General features: G+C 39.4%; 1 protein-coding gene across 1 annotated transcript in view; it reads right to left on the bottom strand.

Annotated features, from left to right (window-relative positions):
- Window positions 1–10480: 10480 nt before the first annotated feature.
- Window positions 10481–17762, bottom strand: part of SLC26A8 (solute carrier family 26 member 8) — a 66017-nt gene continuing 58735 nt past the window's right edge. Inside the window, exons 17-19 of the mRNA XM_087437867.1 lie at window positions 15832–15886; window positions 15548–15732; window positions 10481–11025 (exon numbers count right to left, since the gene is read on the bottom strand). Of these exons, the coding sequence (XP_087293993.1) occupies window positions 10618–11025; window positions 15548–15732; window positions 15832–15886 (648 nt within the window). The 3' untranslated portion in view covers window positions 10481–10617. The remainder of the gene's footprint in view (window positions 11026–15547; window positions 15733–15831; window positions 15887–17762) is intronic.

The following is a 17762-nucleotide window of genomic DNA, read 5'->3' on the forward strand; positions in this document are numbered from 1 at the left end:
AAGCTGCTCCTCTGGCTATATTTGGGTAGGGATGAGTGAGTCGTGGGCTGAAATGATTTTTAAAGGCTGTTTTTTCCTTTGATGCACACAAACAACCTTTTGAAGTCATTGGTCCGAAACTAAGAGACCTCAGGAATGAGCTATATGTGTTTGATCTTCAAGTTTAATCAACCTTCACCAAACATATTCTGAGCACCTACCCTATGCTGGAAGCTTGAGAAGATCTAGTCAAGGAAAGGATAGTGAAACTCAAGATTTTTCTCGATGTCTCATCCCATATGGACATTATATCCACAGTAGATGTGGCACCCCTGCTCGTCCTTGGTCCATTGGGAACCTTGGGCTTATCTGTGCTGGGTTCGGATAGTCCCACTGAGACACATTTATCAAGCTTAATAACATATTGGGGATTGTTTTTTCTTTTTTCTCCTCCACCCCCTCTTTTATTGAGTTCCCCCTCTCCCATTTTTCTCTTTCCTGGTTTGGAAATTGCATACTTTGTTTATTTAATGGCTACTCTTAAAACATTAGTATACATATTTAATTTGAAATGTAGAGTTAATCAGTATCTCTATCCTCCTCCTGAAGAATAGAAGCGCTTTAGAATACTTTGTTTCTGTACTGGGAGAACTGTGTTAAAAATCTCCAACTGTGTTCATAGATTTGTCTATTTCTCTCCCTATTTCTGTCATTTTTTGCTTTATTTATTTTGAAACTATGTTATTAAGCACACACAAAGTTAGGATTATTATGTTGTCCTGTTAACTGACCCTTTTATCACTGTGTAATGTCCTCCTCTAACCTTTAAGAATACTTCCTATTTTACAATCTACTTTGTCTGATATTAACATTGCCACCCCAGCTTTCCTTTGGTTACTGTTTGCTTGGTATATTTTTCCATCCTTCTCCTTTCTATATTTGCATGTTTATATTACAGTGTGTCTCTCATAAATAGCATATGTATATATATGTATATAGTTGGGTCTTTTTTTAAACATCCATTCAGAAAAATCTATATCTTTTAACTGGAATGTTTAGTCTATTTAGTTATTGATATAGTTGAATCTAAGACTGCCATCTCGGTTTTTTTTTCTATTTGTCCCATATATTCTTTGTTCTTTTATTCCATTTTCCTGCTTACTTCTGGATTAATTGTTTTTATTATTCCATTTATCTTCTTTATAAATTTTTTTGTTTTGTTGTTTTTGTTTTTTTATTGATGTCATAATAGTTTATAACATTGTGAAATTTTAGTTGTAGATTATTGTTTGTCAGTCACCATATAAATACATCCCTTCACTCTTTGTGCCCACCCCCCAACCCCCTTCCCCCTGGTAACCACCAAACTGTTCTCTCTGTCCTTGTGTTAGTTTATCTTCCACACATGAGTGAAATCATGCAATGTTTGTCTTTCTCTGTCTGGCTTATTTATCTTCATACAATACCCTCCAGGTCCATCCATGTTGTTGCAAATGGGATGATTTTGTCTTTTTTTATGGCTGAGTAGTATTTCATTGTATATATATCCCATATCTTCTTTATCCAATCATCAGTTGAGGGACACTTGGGTTGCTTCCACATCTTGGCAATAGTGAATAATGCTGCAGTGAACATAAGCGTGCATAAGCTTCTTTGGATTGTTGATTTCAGGTTCTTTGGACAAATACCCAGTAGTGGGATAGCTGGATCATAAGGTATTTCTATTTTTAATTTTTTGAGGAATCTCCATACTGTTTTCCATGGAGGCTACACCAGTTTGCATTCCCAACAGCAGTGAATGAGGGTTCCCGTTTCTTCACAACCTCTCCAACATTTGTTATTTTTTGTCTTGGTGATTATAGCCATTCTAACAGGTGTAAGGTGATATCTTGGTGTAGTTTTGATTTGCATTTCCCTGATAATTAGTGATGTTGAACATCTTTTCATGTGCCTATTGGCCATCTGTATATCTTCCTTGGAAAACCGTCTGTTCATATCCTCTGCCCATTTTTTTATTGGGTTGTTAGTTTTTTTTTGTTGAGATGTATGAGTTCTTTATATATTATGGAGATTAACCCCTTGTCAGATATATGATTTGCCAATATGTTCTCCCAGCTGGTGGATTGTCTTTTCATTTTGATCCTGGTTTCATTTGCCTTGCAGAAGCTCTTTAATCTGGTGAAGTCCCACTTGTTTATTTTTTGTTTCCATTGTCTGAGTAGACATGGAATTCGAAAAGATCCCTTTATGGCTGATGTCAAAGAGTGTACTGCCTATATTTTCTTCCAGGAGTTTTATAGTTTCAGGTCTTACCTTCATGTCTTTGATCCATTTTGTGTTAATTTTTGTGTATGGCGAAAGAAAATGGTCTACTTTTATTCTTTTGCATGTGGCTGTCCAGTTTTCCCAGCACCATTTATTGAAGAGACTTTCTTTTTTCCATTGTATGTTCTTAGCTCCTTTGTCTAAGATTAGCTGTCCGTAGATGTGTGGTTTTATTTCTGGGCTTTCAATTTTGTTCCATTGATCTGTGTGTCTGTTTTTGTACCAGTACCATGCTGTTTTTTGTTTTGTTTTTTTGTGAGGAAGATCAGCCCTGAGCTAACATCTGTGCTAATCCTCCTCTTTTTGCTGAGGAAGACTGGCTCTGAGCTAACATCTATTGCCAATCCTCCTCCTTTTTTTTTCCCCCAAAGCCCCAGTAGATAGTTGTATGTCATAGTTGCACATCCTTCTAGTTGCTGTATGTGGGATGCGGCCTCAGCATGGCTGGAGAAGCAGTGCGTTGGTGCGCACCCGGGATCCGAACCTGGGCTGCCAGTAGCGGAGCGCGTGCACTTAACCACTAAGCCATGGGGCCGGCCCCCATGCTGTTTTAACTATTACAGCTTTGTAATGTATTTTGAAGTCAGGGATTGTGATGCCTCCAGCTTTGATCTTTTTTTCTCAGGATTGCTTTAGCTATTTGGGGTCCTTTGTTCCCCTATATGAATTTTAGTATTCTGTGTTCTATTTCCATGAAGAATGTCATTGGGATTCTATTTGGGATTGTATTGAATCTGTAGATTGCTTTAGGTAGTATGGACATTTTAACTACGTTTATTCTTCCAATCCATGTGCATGGGATATCTTTCCATTTCTTTATGTCATCATCAATTTCTTTAAATAAGGTCTTATAGTTTTCATTGTATAGGTCTTTCACTTCCTAGGTTAATTTATTCCTAGATATTTTATTCTTTTTGTTGCAATTGTAAATGGGATTGTTTTCTTGAGTTCTCTTTCTGTTAGTTTGTTATTAGAGTATAGAAATGCAACTGATTTTTGTAAGTTTATTTTGTACCCTGCCACTTTGCTGTAGTTGTTGGTTATTTCTAGTAGTTTTCTGATGGATTCTTTAGGGTTTTCTATATATAAAATCATGTCGTCTGTGGGGCCGGCCCGGTGGCGCAAGCGGTTGGGTGCGCGCGCTCCGCTGCGGCGGCCCGGGGTTCGCTGGTTCGGATCCCGGGCGCGCACTGACGCACTGCTTTGGCAAGCCATGCTGTGGCGGCGTCCCATACAAAGTGGAGGAGGATGGGCACGGATGTTAGCCCAGGGCCGTCTTCCTCGGCAAAAAAAGAGGAGGATTGGCGGATGTTAGCACAGGGCTGATCTCCTCACACACACACAAAAAAAATCATGTCGTCTGCAAACAGTGAGAGTTTCACTTCTTTGTTGCCTATTCGCATTCCTTTTATTCCTTTTTCTTGCCTGATTGTTCTGGCCAAAACCTCCAGTAGTATGTTGAATAAGAGTGGCAAGAGTGGGCACCCTTGTCTTATTCCTCTTCTCAGAGGAATGGCTTTCAGTTTTTCCCCATCGAGTATGATGTTGGCTGTGGGTTTGTCATATATGGCCTTTATTATGTTGAGGTACTTTCCTTCTATACCCATTTTGTTGAGAGTTTTTATGGTAAATGGATGTTGGATCTCGTCAAATGCCTTCTCTGCATCTATTGAGATGATCGTGTGGTTTTTGTTCCTCATTTTGTTAATGTGGTGTATCATGTTGATTGATTGATGTTGAGCCATCTCTGTGTCTCTGGTCTAAATCCCACTTGGTCATGGTGTATGATCTTTTTTAACATATTGCTGTATTCAGTTTGCCAATATTTTGTTGAGGATTTTTGCATCTATGTTCATCAGCAATATTGGCCTATAATTTTCCTTCTTTGTATTGTCCATGGCTGGCTTTGGTATCAGGGTGATGTTGGCCTCATAGAATGTGTTGCGAAGTGTTTCATCTTCCTCTATTTTTTGGAATATTTTGAGAAGGATAGGTATTAAATCTTCTTTGAATGTTTGGTAAAATTCTCCAGAGAAGCCATCTGGTCCTGGACTTTTATTTTTTGGGAGGTTTTTGATTACTGTTTAAATCTTTTTACTTGTGATATTCATATTGTCTGTTTCTTCTTGATTCAGTTTTAGGAGGTTGTATGAGTCTAAGAATTTATCCATTTCTTTTAGATTGTCCAATTTCTTGGCATATAGTTTTTCATAGTATTCTCTTATAATCCTTTGTATTTCTGTGGTATCCATTGTAATTTCTCCTTTTTCATTTCTAATTTTATTTATTTGAGCATTCTCTCTTTTTTTTGTAGTGAGTCTGGCTAAGCGTTTGTTAATTTTGTTTATCTTCTCAAAGAACCAACTCTTTGTTTCATTGATCCTTTCTACTGTTTTTTTGGTTTCAATTTCATTTATTTCTGCTCTAATTTTTATTATTTCCATCCTTCTGCTGACTCTGGGCTTTGTTTGTTCTTCTTTTTCTAATTCTGTTCTAATTCTGTTAAGATTGCTTATTTGGGATTTTTCTTGTTTGTTAAGGTGGGCCTCTGTTGCTATGAGTTTCCCTCTCAGGACTGCTCTTGCTGCATCCCATATGAGTTGGTATGGTGTATTTTCATTTTGATTTGTCTCCAGATATTTTTTTATTTCTCCTTTAATTCCTTCAATGATCCATTAGTTGTTCAGTAGCATGTTGTTTAGTCTCCACATCTTTGTCACTTTCCAAGTTTTTTTCTTGTAGTTGATTTCTAGTTTCATAGCATTATGGTCAGAAAAGATGCTTGTTATGATTTCAATCTTCTTAGATTTATAGAGGCTTGCCTTGTTTCCCAACATATGGTCTATCCTTGAGAATGTTCCATGCACGCTTGAGAAGAATGTGTAATCTGCTGTGTTTGGATGGAGTGCTCTCTCTATATCTATTAAGTCCATCTTGTCTAGTTTTTTGTTTAAGTCCACTATTTCCTTATTGACTTTCTGTCTGAGTGATCTATCCATTGATGTAAGTGGGGTATTAAGATCCCCAACTATTATTGTGTTGTTGTTAATATCTCCTTTTAAGTTTGTTAATATTGCTTTATGTACTTTGGTGCTCCTGTGTTGCATGCATATATATTTATAAGTGATATGTCTTCTTGGTGGACTGTCCCTTTTATCATTATATATTGCCCCTCTTTGTCTCTCATAACCTGTTTTATCTTGAAGTCTACTTTGTCTGATATAAATATGGCAACACTTGCTTTCTTTTGTTTGCCATTAGCTTAGAGTATTGTCTTCCATCCTTTCACTCTGAGCCTTTGTTTGTCTTTAGAGCTGAGATGTTTTTCCTGGAGGCAGCATAGTGTTGGATCTTGTTTCTTAATCCATCCTGCCACTCTGTGCCTTTTGATTGGAGAATTCAATCCAATCCATTTACATTTAGAGTGGTTATTGATATATGAGGGCTTAGTCTTGCTATTTTATCACTCATTTTCTAGTTCTTCTGCATTTCCTTTGTTTCTCATTCCATGTGTTTCAGACTACCAATTCAGTTTGGTAGTTCTGTATGTTGGTTTTCTTAATTTTCTCTTTATTTATCATATGTGTCTCTGTTCTGATTATTTGTTAGTGCTTACTTTGAGGTTTGTATAAAAAATCTCGTAGATGAGATAGTCCATTTTCTGATGGTCTCTTATTTCCTTAGACTAAGTTGATTCCATCCCCTTCCTCTTCCCCTTGTAAGTTACTATTGTCACAACTTATGCCATCTTGTGTTGTGAGTTGGTGGTTAAAGTGATGAGGTTACATTTATTTTTGGTGTTTTCCTTCCCTTAATCTTTGATGTTATAATTGTTTGGTAACCTATTCTGATAGAGAGCTGCATTTTTTTCTGATTTTGTCTACCTATTTTTATCCTTGCTCAAAGCTTTGTATCCCTTTCTCTTTTTTTTTTCCAGCTATGAGGGTCTTCTCAAGCATTTCTTGTAGTGGGGGTCTTGTGGCAATGAACTCCTTCAGCTTTTGTTTATCTGGGATAGTTATTATTTCGCTATCATATCTGAAGGATATTTTCGCTGGATAGAGTATTCTTGGCTGAAAGCTTTTGTCTTTCAGAATTTTGAATGTATCATTCCACTCTCTCCTAGGTGTAAAGTTTCTGCCGAAAAATCTGCTGAAAGCCTGATAGGAATTCCTTTGTACGTTATTATTATTTTTTTTGTCTTGCTGCCCTTAATATTTTTTCTTTGTCATTGACTTTTGCCAGCTTTACTACTATATGCCTTGGAGAGGGTCTTTTTATGTTGATATATTTAGGAGATCTAGTGCCTTCATTCACTTGTATTTCCAGCTCCTTCCCCAGGTTTGGGAAGTTCTCAGCTATCATTTCTTTGAACAAACTCTCTGCTCCTTTTTCCCTCTCTTGTCCCTCTGGAATACCTATAATCCTTATGTTGCATTTCCTAATTGAGTCAGATATTTCTCAGAGAATTTCTTCATTTCTTTTTAGTCTTAGTTCTCTCTCCTCCTCCATCTGGAGCATTTCTGCATTCCTATCCTCTATAGTGCTAATTCTTTCCTCCATATTGTCAGCTCTGTTCTTTAAAGATTCCAGATTTTTCTTTATCTCCTCCATTGTGTTTTTCATCTTCAACATTTCTGATTGGTTTTTCTGTATAGTTTCAATCTCTTTTGTTAAGAAGGTCCTGATTTCATTGAATTATCTATCTGTATTTTATTGTAATTCATTGAACTTTTTTTGTGATAGCTATTTTGAATTCTCTATTGTTTAGGTTATAAGTTTCTGTGCCTTCAGGACTGATTTCTGGGTGTTTTTCATTTTCCTTCTGGTCTGGAGATTTAACATACTTTTGCATACTATTTGAGGGCATGGGTTTCTTTTTCCTCATGCTGATAATCTGGTCGCAACTTCCACCTGCCACCACTGGATGGGGGTCAAGAGCTGTGTATTCTGAGCCTGTTGTGATCCGTGGGTGCTCTGGCCGACCAGCTGTGCTGGACTGCTGGGTAGGGGTAGGGGCTGTTTCTTTCACCTGCCCGATCCTGGGGGCTTCTCGTTCTTCCCCCTCCATCTGCTCTCCTGGGGTGCTAGCTTGATGAAGACACCCCCACAACAGTTCAGTTCCCTCCATATGGGAGTTTCCCATGGGCTGTGAGAGAAATTGGAGAGTGATGGTTTTCCAGTGGAGGGCCACTCCTCCCCCCTCTCTGAGAGTTGCGTGGACCTAGAGTCGCTGCCGTTGGGGATGGAGAGGAGTTCTTCTTAGCTCCTTCCACTTCCTCTGGGTGTTCTAGCACCTGCACCTTCATATGTAAGGCTGTGTGGTTCTTTCAAACATCTTTTGTGATATGTGAATGTCCTCTGTTGGTATATGAATGTCCCTTTTATTGTATCTTAGTGGGGGAGAGTCTACAGGGAAAGCTCACTCCACCATGATGCTGACATCATTCCTCAGGAGGCCTGTATTTTCTGCTCTTCAGTTCTGGTAAACTGCTGCCTTCCTGGAGTCTCCACTGTCTCTTCTATAAACTTTTAAATTATACCTTTTTCATATTATTATTTTAGTAGTTTCTCCAGACATAATAATATGTAAGATTTTGGGGGACACAAACATTCAGACCATAGCATTCTGCCCTTGGACCCCCAGAATTCATGACCTTCTCACATGTCATCAACTCAAAGGTCTAAGTCCAAAGTCTCAGCTAAATAAGACATGGGTGAGACTCAGGTATGATTCATTGTGATATCCAACCTTGTGATATGTAGGGACAGTTACCCAGGGGTCACCTATTTTGACCAGTCTCTTTTCCAAACCTACTTGTCTGCAGTTCTATTGATTCCACTTAATTCTTCACATATAAAAATCATACCCCAAACCCCGTTTACTGTAGAACATAAGCTGCTTTAAGGTTTTTTTTTCAATAATGGAGAAAAATTTGTACGAAGACATTTACACTTTCAGATCCAGTCTGTGCTGGTTTTTCAGTCTTTAGAATTTTTCTCCAATTTCTCATTAGAGAGATAAAAGCTGCAATGATGACCATGCTAGGAAAAGTGAACTAACCAACCCAAAGGATAACATTTTGTAAAGTTTGAAATGTCTCAGAATTTCAGGTGATCTGCATTTTGGAAGAAGACTCAGCCTTTGAATTGTTACTCACTTTACCCTTTCTTTAATGCCACACTATTTACAATCAATTAACCACTTTTATTTATCTTATTACTTTGGGAGGGGCTGGATGCTATGGGTTTATAGCAGAATATTCTTTAAAATTAGACTGTAGTCCAAGCATCTGGTTGGTCTTTCTGAGGTCACATGTCAAAGACAAGATTTCGCTATGTTGCAGTTGTAGCAGAAAGGACCTCAGTCTAAACTCTACCGCTTGCAGTCCAAGTGTCAGAAGCCATTGATTCTGTGTTTAAAGACCTTCTTATGATGGAAATCTGGGGGTAGAAGGGAGCCGAAGCGAGAGGGTGGCAGCCCACAGAAACGGGGCTCTCCATGCACTTCCTAGTCTCCTGTTTTAAATGTGAAATGATTTCTTGGTTTTGACACATTTCTGTGCCTGTCCCTGCCACCCTGACAATTCATTCCTTTCTTGATCCAGCTCTAGTTGAGCCCTTGGAACCATGGTAATTACCCTTAGGCTCCATCTGGCTGTGTCTCTGGGTGCCCAACTTCTGTACTCACCCGTGGTCACCACTCTTGGTCCCCCCATTTGTCTCTGCCCTCCTAGAAGTCATTGGAACTTGCTTTAAGTTCCTCCTAGTCATCCTTCAGATGCCAGGTCATATGTCATTGCCATAGGAATAATTTCCTTGACACTCAAGATAGGTTCAGGTCCTTCTGATGTATGCCCTCAGAGTTTCCTATATTTTACCTTCAAAGTACTTATCACAATTTATTATTATTTTTGTTATCTATTCTGCTCATCTTGTATCTTCAGCACCTGGGACAGTGCCTGAGACATAGTAGGAGTTCAATAAATGTTTTGAGTAAACATGAACAATGGAAGCTTGTGACTTGGGCCCCCACCTCTTTTAGGGTACAATTGTATATGACCTTGGGCTAGTTACAAAACTTATCAGTTTATGCATGTGAAAAGTAGGGATAATATTGTTTTACCTATCCCAGAGTGTGGTGTGCTATGTATGTAGCAGGTGCTTAGTAAATGTTTGTAGAATGAGTGAATACACATGCTATCTCTGTGATAAGAGATAGCTATATTTGAACAAGGATTTCTTTCATCCAACAGATAAGAGAAATTGAGTACCTAAGCAAGAGGAATCTTGTTTGTTGAGTGGAAAAAAAAATTCGTGATTCTATATATCTTTACCCAGGGGTCTATACTTCTCTTCTGGTTGTAGCTTAATACTAGATATCATTTTAATGGAAGAGGGGAAATTTTATTGAATGGATTTGGACCAGACTGGTAATGATGGACTTTTCTAACTCCTAAGTGGTTTGTGTCTGTCACAGATTTTAGCTAATTTTGGTCCACCAAGAGTGTAGATTCTAGGTTGCCTGTATCTTAAAAACCTGTAAGAAAGAAGCAATGGTGAATGTGAATCTGAAGACCAGGGAGAGTTCTATAGAGCTAACGTATTCATCAGTTAGACTAGATGATTGGCCTTCTGAAACAGTGGCAAGATAAGATCCTGACCTTGGAGTGATGGCAGAAGTGCTTTCAGCCCAACAATTGCTTGTACTACCAGCCTCACAGGGTGACCTAGCTTAACCTGCCTATTTCTCCCATTTCCACCATCAGTGCAGTGAAGGTACCTTGCATATAAAATACATATGCCACCCAGTTTTTCTTTTTCTTGTTCATCTCTTCTCCACCATGTCCACCCACTTCTGGAATTTCTCCCACCTGACAGTTCCTTAGCCATACAGAATAGAGAGAAGGGAGAAGATGCAGCAAGGGTCCAAATGTAACTAGAGTCATATATTTTATTTGAGCCTCCTGTCTTTGGAGAAGGGGAACAGAGATGAGAGGAGTAAGTTGGAGATGGTCTGACAGAAAACCCAGAGGTGTGGGGTGTGTGAAGAAGGAAATCCTTCACTAGAATATCTGCTGAAGGTGAGATGAGGTGAGCCTGGATAGGGAAATCAGGGGTGATTCTTGGTGGTTAGTATTGTGATCTGGGAGTGAGATCCCAGTGCGGAGCAAGGAGGAAGGCCAGCAGGTGGAGGAGTCCCAAAGCAAGTACTGCTGATCTGTAACTAGTCTAGGTCTCCTGACAAAGTGACCTCATTTGGGTGGGGAGGATTTGCCAGGGGAATTTGACCCCTTATTCCCAGTTCATCTCCTAGGGATCCTCAGTGTCATGGCCCTGGGACGAATATGAATTCATAGGTTGATGTCTCCTCTCCACGGACCTTGTCCTAGGCTGAGTCTGAGTTGGGGAGTTGGGAGGCATAGACTCATACTGAGGCCAGTACTGCTGCCGAGGGTAAGTCTGAGCCCTTGGCCTGAATTTGTGCTCAGGCTCGGGCTCCGGCTCTGGCTCCAGCTCTGACTCAGGCTCCATCTCGTGATCCAGGTTTAAGTCCAGATCTAGTCCAGTCTCTTGTTCTGACTCCAGCGTGGGCTCTAGCTCCGTGTCTAACTCCGATTCCTCCTCTGGTACTGGATCTTGGATTGTGGTGAAGCCTGGACTAATATTTTTGGGGATTTCTAGAACACTGCTGCTCATTTTATTTCTTGACTCTCCATTCTGAAATACACACAATTAGATGGGTTAAATTTTCCAATTAAATTTAACTTTTGAACAGTCAAGGGGTTTCAGAATATAACAGGACTTACGGTACCAGAAATCATGGGTTCCTGACAAAGTAGAAAATATTTCTGGCCTAAATCTGCTTTTCATCTTCTTTGTACCCTCTGGTTCCTCAGTTACTCACTATTCTTCAGGCTCGCTCGATCCATAACTTCCGATTTCTCTGGCTTTTCTAGCTAGCCTGGATTTCACGTTCTACCATTTAAACAGCAGTGGTCTTGGCAGCATTCTGAAATATCTTTTCTTCTTGATCTTACTTGTCTTTCCAACCCCCAATGTAATCCTTGGTAGGGCATGTAAGGCCCTTTGTGGCCTGGCCTCTTGCCATCTTCTTTAGCTTTATCTCCATCTGTAGCCCCCACCCTTTGCTCCAGCCATAATGTTAACCAAAGATGCCTGACTACTGTTTACCTTTGCTCATGCTGCACCCTGTGCCTGCCTTGTCCTTCTCCGTGTTGGCCACATACACTTCTTGATCATTCCAGATTCAGATCAAAGATGACCAACCAGGATCTTAGCTTCCTTTATGTCCCAACTGTATCTCACTCACACCTCTATCATAGTGCCAGTAATGTATTGCCTTATTTATTTACAAATCTATTTCCCCTTTAGACTCTAAGTTCCTTGAGGTAGGAGGGTGCCTGGTTCTTGATATCCGCAGTACCAAGCACTGAGCCTGTCACCTGGCAGATGCTCTGCAGGCTTGGTGAAGCAGCCTTGCAGCAGCATTCCACAGAATCAACAACTTTCACCTTTCCTGAATCATTGTCTTCTCTTCCACCATATGACACTCTCTTGCTTTCCCTCCTTCCTTCCTGGTCTTTTTGTTGTCTCCTCTACTTCTTCTGGGCTTCTAAATGTTGAGATGCCCAGGGCTTGATCCTGGGACCCTTCTCTTCTCCATCACTCTCCCCATAGGCAATTTTATTTAGTCCCACAATTTTTATTACCATTTATGTGCCAATGACTTTTTGGTTATAACCCTTCCCTGATCTGCTGGTTCATATATCTGCTTCCATTCTTGACATCTCCACTTGGATGTTTAATATGCATCTTGAATTTAATATATCTGAAATAGAATTTGTTCCTCTCCTAGTCTTCCCTACCTCAAATGCTAGAAAAAAATTGACAGATTCAATATCAAGTCTTAATGTAAGTCCTGATAAGAATGTTATCAAACTAGAAAAATACTTTTTAAAAACAGTAAATATAATGTCTATCTTAAGCAAACTGTCACCACTAGCCTTATAATAGAGATACATAAGAAGCTTTTCTCATTAAACTCAGGAGTAAGACAAGACTCACCACTATTAGTTAATTTGTTCTCGGAGGTCTAGCTAATGCCATAATATATGGTACTAAAAGAAGAATTCTACCAATTGAAAAATAAGAGATTTATATTGTTTGTAGAAAATATTTTTCTATCTAGAAAACTCAAGAGAGTTAACAATAAAACCTCTTATGACTAGTAAAAGAATTCACAAAGATGGGCAAATAATTTAATAAAAATCAATAGGTTTTCTATGTGCTAGCAATTGCCAGTTAGAAAATATAATGAAAAAGAAGATTCATTTTAAAAAGCAATAAAAACTTAAAACATCTAGTATAAAGTATCTAGGATTTGTCTACATGAAGAAAGTCACAAAACCTTACTATTAATGCAACATTTAAAAAGACTGAATATTATATGAAGAATCTATAAGAACCTAGAAAGAAAAGATAAATGAAATAACCGGGTTAGTAATATCTTCTGCAATGGAGGAAATATAGCCATAGTGATCGAAATCATGAGCTTTGGAGTTAGTTTAATGCAACAAGGATTAAATGCAAAGATTTAATGTAATAAATAAGAAAGTAAATAAATAAATAAATAAATAAATAAATAAATAAAATAAAATGAAAAGACAATAAATGTAGAGACAGCCCATGTTCCTGGTAGGAAAAACAAACACTGTAAAGATGTCAATTCTCAAATTATTTCATATTTTTCATGCTATTCTAATGAGAATTCCAACAGGTTTTTTTTTGGGCGGATGGGCTGACAAAAGATTCATTAGTTTGTTTGGTAGAATAAATCATTGAGAATGACTTAGCAAATTTTGAAATAGAACACTGATGACACAGGACTTCTTAACCAAATGTTAAAATGTATTATAAAGGAGTAGTAATTAAAACAGTGTGATACTGAAGCTACTAAGAACAATGAAACCAAAAACTAAGCAAGAAATAGACTTTAGTTTTCATAAGAATATAATATTTTATGAAAACAGCATCTCAAATCAGTGGAGGAAGGAAGGCTTATTCAATAGATGGGATAGCTCAGAATGGTTAGCTATATAGATAAAAAATAAAGATTATTCTCCAACACCGTACACTGAGTACGTTCTAACTAGATTAAAGAGTATAATGTACAAAAAATTAAAACACAAAAATCTAGAAGAAAACGCAAATTAGTATTTATTTATTTCTAAGTGAGAATGACATTCCAAACAAAAAGCAAACGGAAAATGAGGAAAGGAAAGATTAATATAGGAAAGATTATGTAATATGTAAAAACAAATATGTCGTGTGTCGTAATTATAAATCAAATAGAGAAACTTCCACTTATAGTAAAGGCAGATTACATAATTCAAACCAGCCCTCCCACTGAGGACAACTAGAAGAGCTGGGTAAAATATTTTAAGACTTCTGCTTGGAGGCACCATAAAGCTAACAAGATCATGAAGAACTACCAAGCCAAGATTTGGGAAAAGGTAGAAATCTAGAGAGGTGAGTCCGGCATTTGGGGCCACTTTTGTAGAGGGTATTTGATGATCTAGAAGTGGCACATATATGCTGAGAAGTGCTTTTGACAACTTTAAGGGCTTGGGGTTGCCAAAATTGGATTCCAGGGCCTTCCGAGGGAGGGGCTATGGTAAACTTTTCCATAGACTACAACCGGGCTTTGGGTTATCTGGATGGCCTACAAAACCTCAAGTCCTGAAATTGGATCAAAGTGACCCTGGATTGCTAATGGCAAAACAAATTCTTTCTGGAAGAAAACTATCACCCTGGGTCTCAAATTATTTCTATAAACTTTTTCCAAATACAATGTCTGGCACACACCCATAGATTACCAGGCACATTAGACTTGGATAGTGAAAGATGCATGTTGAATCTCTAAGGCAGTAGTTCTTAAAGTATGGTTCCTGTACCAGTAGCATCAACATTACCTGGTAACTTGTCAGCAGTGCAAATTCTCAGGCCCCATCCCAGACCCACTGAATCAGAAATTCAGGGGATTGGGCCACAGAGGGGCCCAGCAGTCTGTTTTAACAGCATAATTTGGTGATTCTGATGCATACTAAGGTTTGAGAACCACTGGAAGTCTCCAAGCATAAGCAGGAGGACCTCTGGTCAGAGATGTTGTCAAGAGAATTCTTGCTCCAGGTGGGGATGGATCTACTAAGCTCTGAGGTTTCTTCCAATTGAAAGGTTTTGTGATTCTATGCTTTCATAAATGGGAGTGGACTATAGAACAGAATAGAAAAATATATTCAAATTAGCTATTGTGGAAAAAGTTGTTCTGGATAAGCAAATGCAGGTAACCTGTGAGACTTTTCAACAAAGCAAGGGAAATACTTGGTAATACGTTACTTAAAAAAAGAAAAAGAAAGAAAAAGGCTATGTTTTACAAGCTTGGATATCTTTTACTTCTTAAAGTTTTTAAGAACACTTATTACTCTGGTAATACTTTTCTTGTCATAAAAAATTCAAACATGATTGAAGTGTGGAAAGCCAAGAATCAGGGGTTTAATTAAAAAGCAATTTCTAGTCATTAGAGAATATTTTGGTGCCCATCTGTGTTTTAATTTCCTTTTTTTGTGGAAACGTTTAATCTTCATAGATACTGATTTGAAAACACTGAAGTAGGCCCAGGTCTTTCCTTAGTAGTAGTAAATGGCTGAAAATTCTGGCTTATGTGTCATTCTCCTTTGCATTTGGTCAGGCTGAGTAAATCTCATGTTACTTACAGCGTAAATAATAGCCAAAGTGTTAGACTGGCAGGTCTTTACTTCTGCTAGTTCATCAGATTTATTCTTCATCCCAAGGGTGGGGTGGGGGTGGATTCTAAAGGTATAGTTAGGGGAGATATTTAAAATATTTAGTAATTGGTATGGCACTGGTACTAACCATGTTTTCTGTAAAAGGATCCTTGAGGCCTCTGCTGGGTTGGATAACCCTCTCTTCAGCTGGGAAAGGGTCCTGAATGGCACCCAGATGCCATGGAAGTGGGGGAACTTGGGACTCAGGTCCACTGCTATTTACCAACTGGTAAGGGAGCATTTCAGTATCTCAAAGTCTGGCACAGCTATACTCAAAAATCTTTCCTGAACATTGCTCCTCTCTATCTGACCAGGTGTCTCCCACCACCCCACCCCCCCTCACCCCCCCACCGTGATGCTTCACATCATCCAACCTTGTCTGTTTCTGAGTAGGTTTCCCGGATCACTGTCTCAGATTCATCCACGCTTAACTCGGAGGACTCTGGAAAATTCCTTGACAGGGCAAACAGCACAGCATCGTGGAGGGTGAGGAACAGCTGGGCCTTGGTGATGCCAGTGTCAAAGAAATCATTCCTCTCAAATGCCCTGACCACAGAAGCTACAAACCAAACCCAGAACACACACAGGGTCAGACACCTGGGGAGGAGAGCCCCCGGGGTGCAAAGCACAGCCCTCACATAGGGTCAAGGATACTCACAGTGACACCCGGCAATGAGCACCAAAATGTAGGCATTTTGGAAAGCATTGCACATCTGTGGAGAGAGAGTAAATCAGTGTTGGAGATCTTCATACTCATCAGGAAAGAGCCTTCTAATTAGCTGAGTTTTTTTTTTTTTTTTTTTTGTGAGGAGATCAGCCCTGAGCTAACATCCGCCAATCCTCCTCTTTTTTTTTTTTTTTTTTTTTTTTTGCTGAGGAAGATGGCCCTGGGCTAGCATCTGTGCTCATCTTCCTCCACTTTATATGGGAGGCCGCCACAGCGTGGCTTGCCAAGCAGTGCGTCGGTGCGCGCCCGGGATCCGAACCAGCGAACCCTGGGCCGCCGCAGCGGAGCGCGCGCACCTAACCACTTGCGCCACCGGGCCGGCCCCCTAATTAGCTGAGTTTTAAAACCCCTTTGGCTATTCCCTTGTCTGGGGTCTGTGTACCTTTGCATTTCTTTTCAGCTCTATAAACATTTGATGAGTGGACTTCTATATGCCAGGAAATGTCTAAAGTGCTGAGAATACAAAAGAGAATCAGATGGTCTCATGTGGGCTGCAGAGTGAGAGGGAGTGTTGCCCACGGTCTCAAGCAGGGAACCAGTTCACATAAAGAGATAATGTTCATGTGAGGACAGGGCTAGGACGGAGACAGGCACAGGTGTGATGGTAACACACTGGAGGGGCCTCAGGAACAACCAGATCTTGGTATTACTGCTTAGTGTTTGCACATGACTCCCTTCTCTCTGGAGTTCACAGAGCAGAGGAGGCAAAACGTGGCCCCAAGATGGTCAAGTGATAGAGTAGGGAACAGAATTCAGGAACCCTGAGGGTCCTATTCAGAGCTGCTCTGCAAAGTTGTATTTGACTTTAGTAAAACATCAGATATTTAGTATCAGATTAATAAACATCAGATACTGACCTCAAGTTTACTTCAGCCAATATATTTGCTCTGGGACAATAAATCTTAAAGTTCAATTCAAAGCAAGTCAATATTAACCTTAATACTCTAAAATTGAATAGACTCCAACTCTGAGCACTAAGTTAAAATGTCAAAAGAAACAAAACAGACAGGCTCTACTTTTTTCACTATCAAGAGAAAATAAGAAAGTCACTCGATTATATGGTAAATCATAAAGTCATGTGGTGAAGAGCCCAAAGGGACATAACTCTAAATGACAAGCAATGGGAGAGTGAAATCCCATGAATTAGGAAGAAACTTAAATTGAGTGATTGTCTCTAAGAAGTATGATTGCTGGGATTTTTCTTAGTAGGTTTAAGTTTTCAATTATAAAGTAAACAAAACATGATGATTTCCTCCAATAAGGCAGTATAGAACAATTACAAAAGGAATGAAGAAACCTGTATTTTTTAAGTGTAAAAGTGCACCATGAATCTCTGAAGGTTGTAAAGTGAAGGTGTCTGACATTGCCTCCATGCAGGGGCTGGAGCAGACAGTCATCAACATGGGCCAGGTGTGGATGGGTCATGGCAAGAACCAGAACATACAGTGCCTCCACAAAAAAAGGAAGGCAAGAGAGGAGAGAGAGGGGGAGAGGATGGCACAACGGTATCCGAGAGCAGGGGGAAGGGTGATATAAAGTCAGATGCTTTAAATTCTAACGCTAGACAGGCCACTTACTAGCTGTGAGCCTAGGACTCTAAGGGGGAGATATGGCTTATCTCTCAGGGATATTGTGAGAATGAAATGAGACAGTGTATATAAACGTGCCCAACTCAGTCTGGCATGTAGTAGGCATTCAATAACGTAGGTTGAATGAAATCTAAAGTAACAACCACAGTGCAAGACTGGGAGAAGAGAACACCGCCCAGGAGAACTGTCAAAGATGAAAGAGCCCAAAAGACAAGACATTATCAAGTATACGTGAGTCTGAAAATGGGGTGGGGAAAAAGGATCTCATGGAGG

This window comes from Ceratotherium simum, chromosome 13 (genome assembly GCF_057802395.1).
Source record: "Ceratotherium simum simum isolate JZ-2026a chromosome 13, ASM5780239v1, whole genome shotgun sequence".
Taxonomy (NCBI): domain Eukaryota; kingdom Metazoa; phylum Chordata; class Mammalia; order Perissodactyla; family Rhinocerotidae; genus Ceratotherium; species Ceratotherium simum.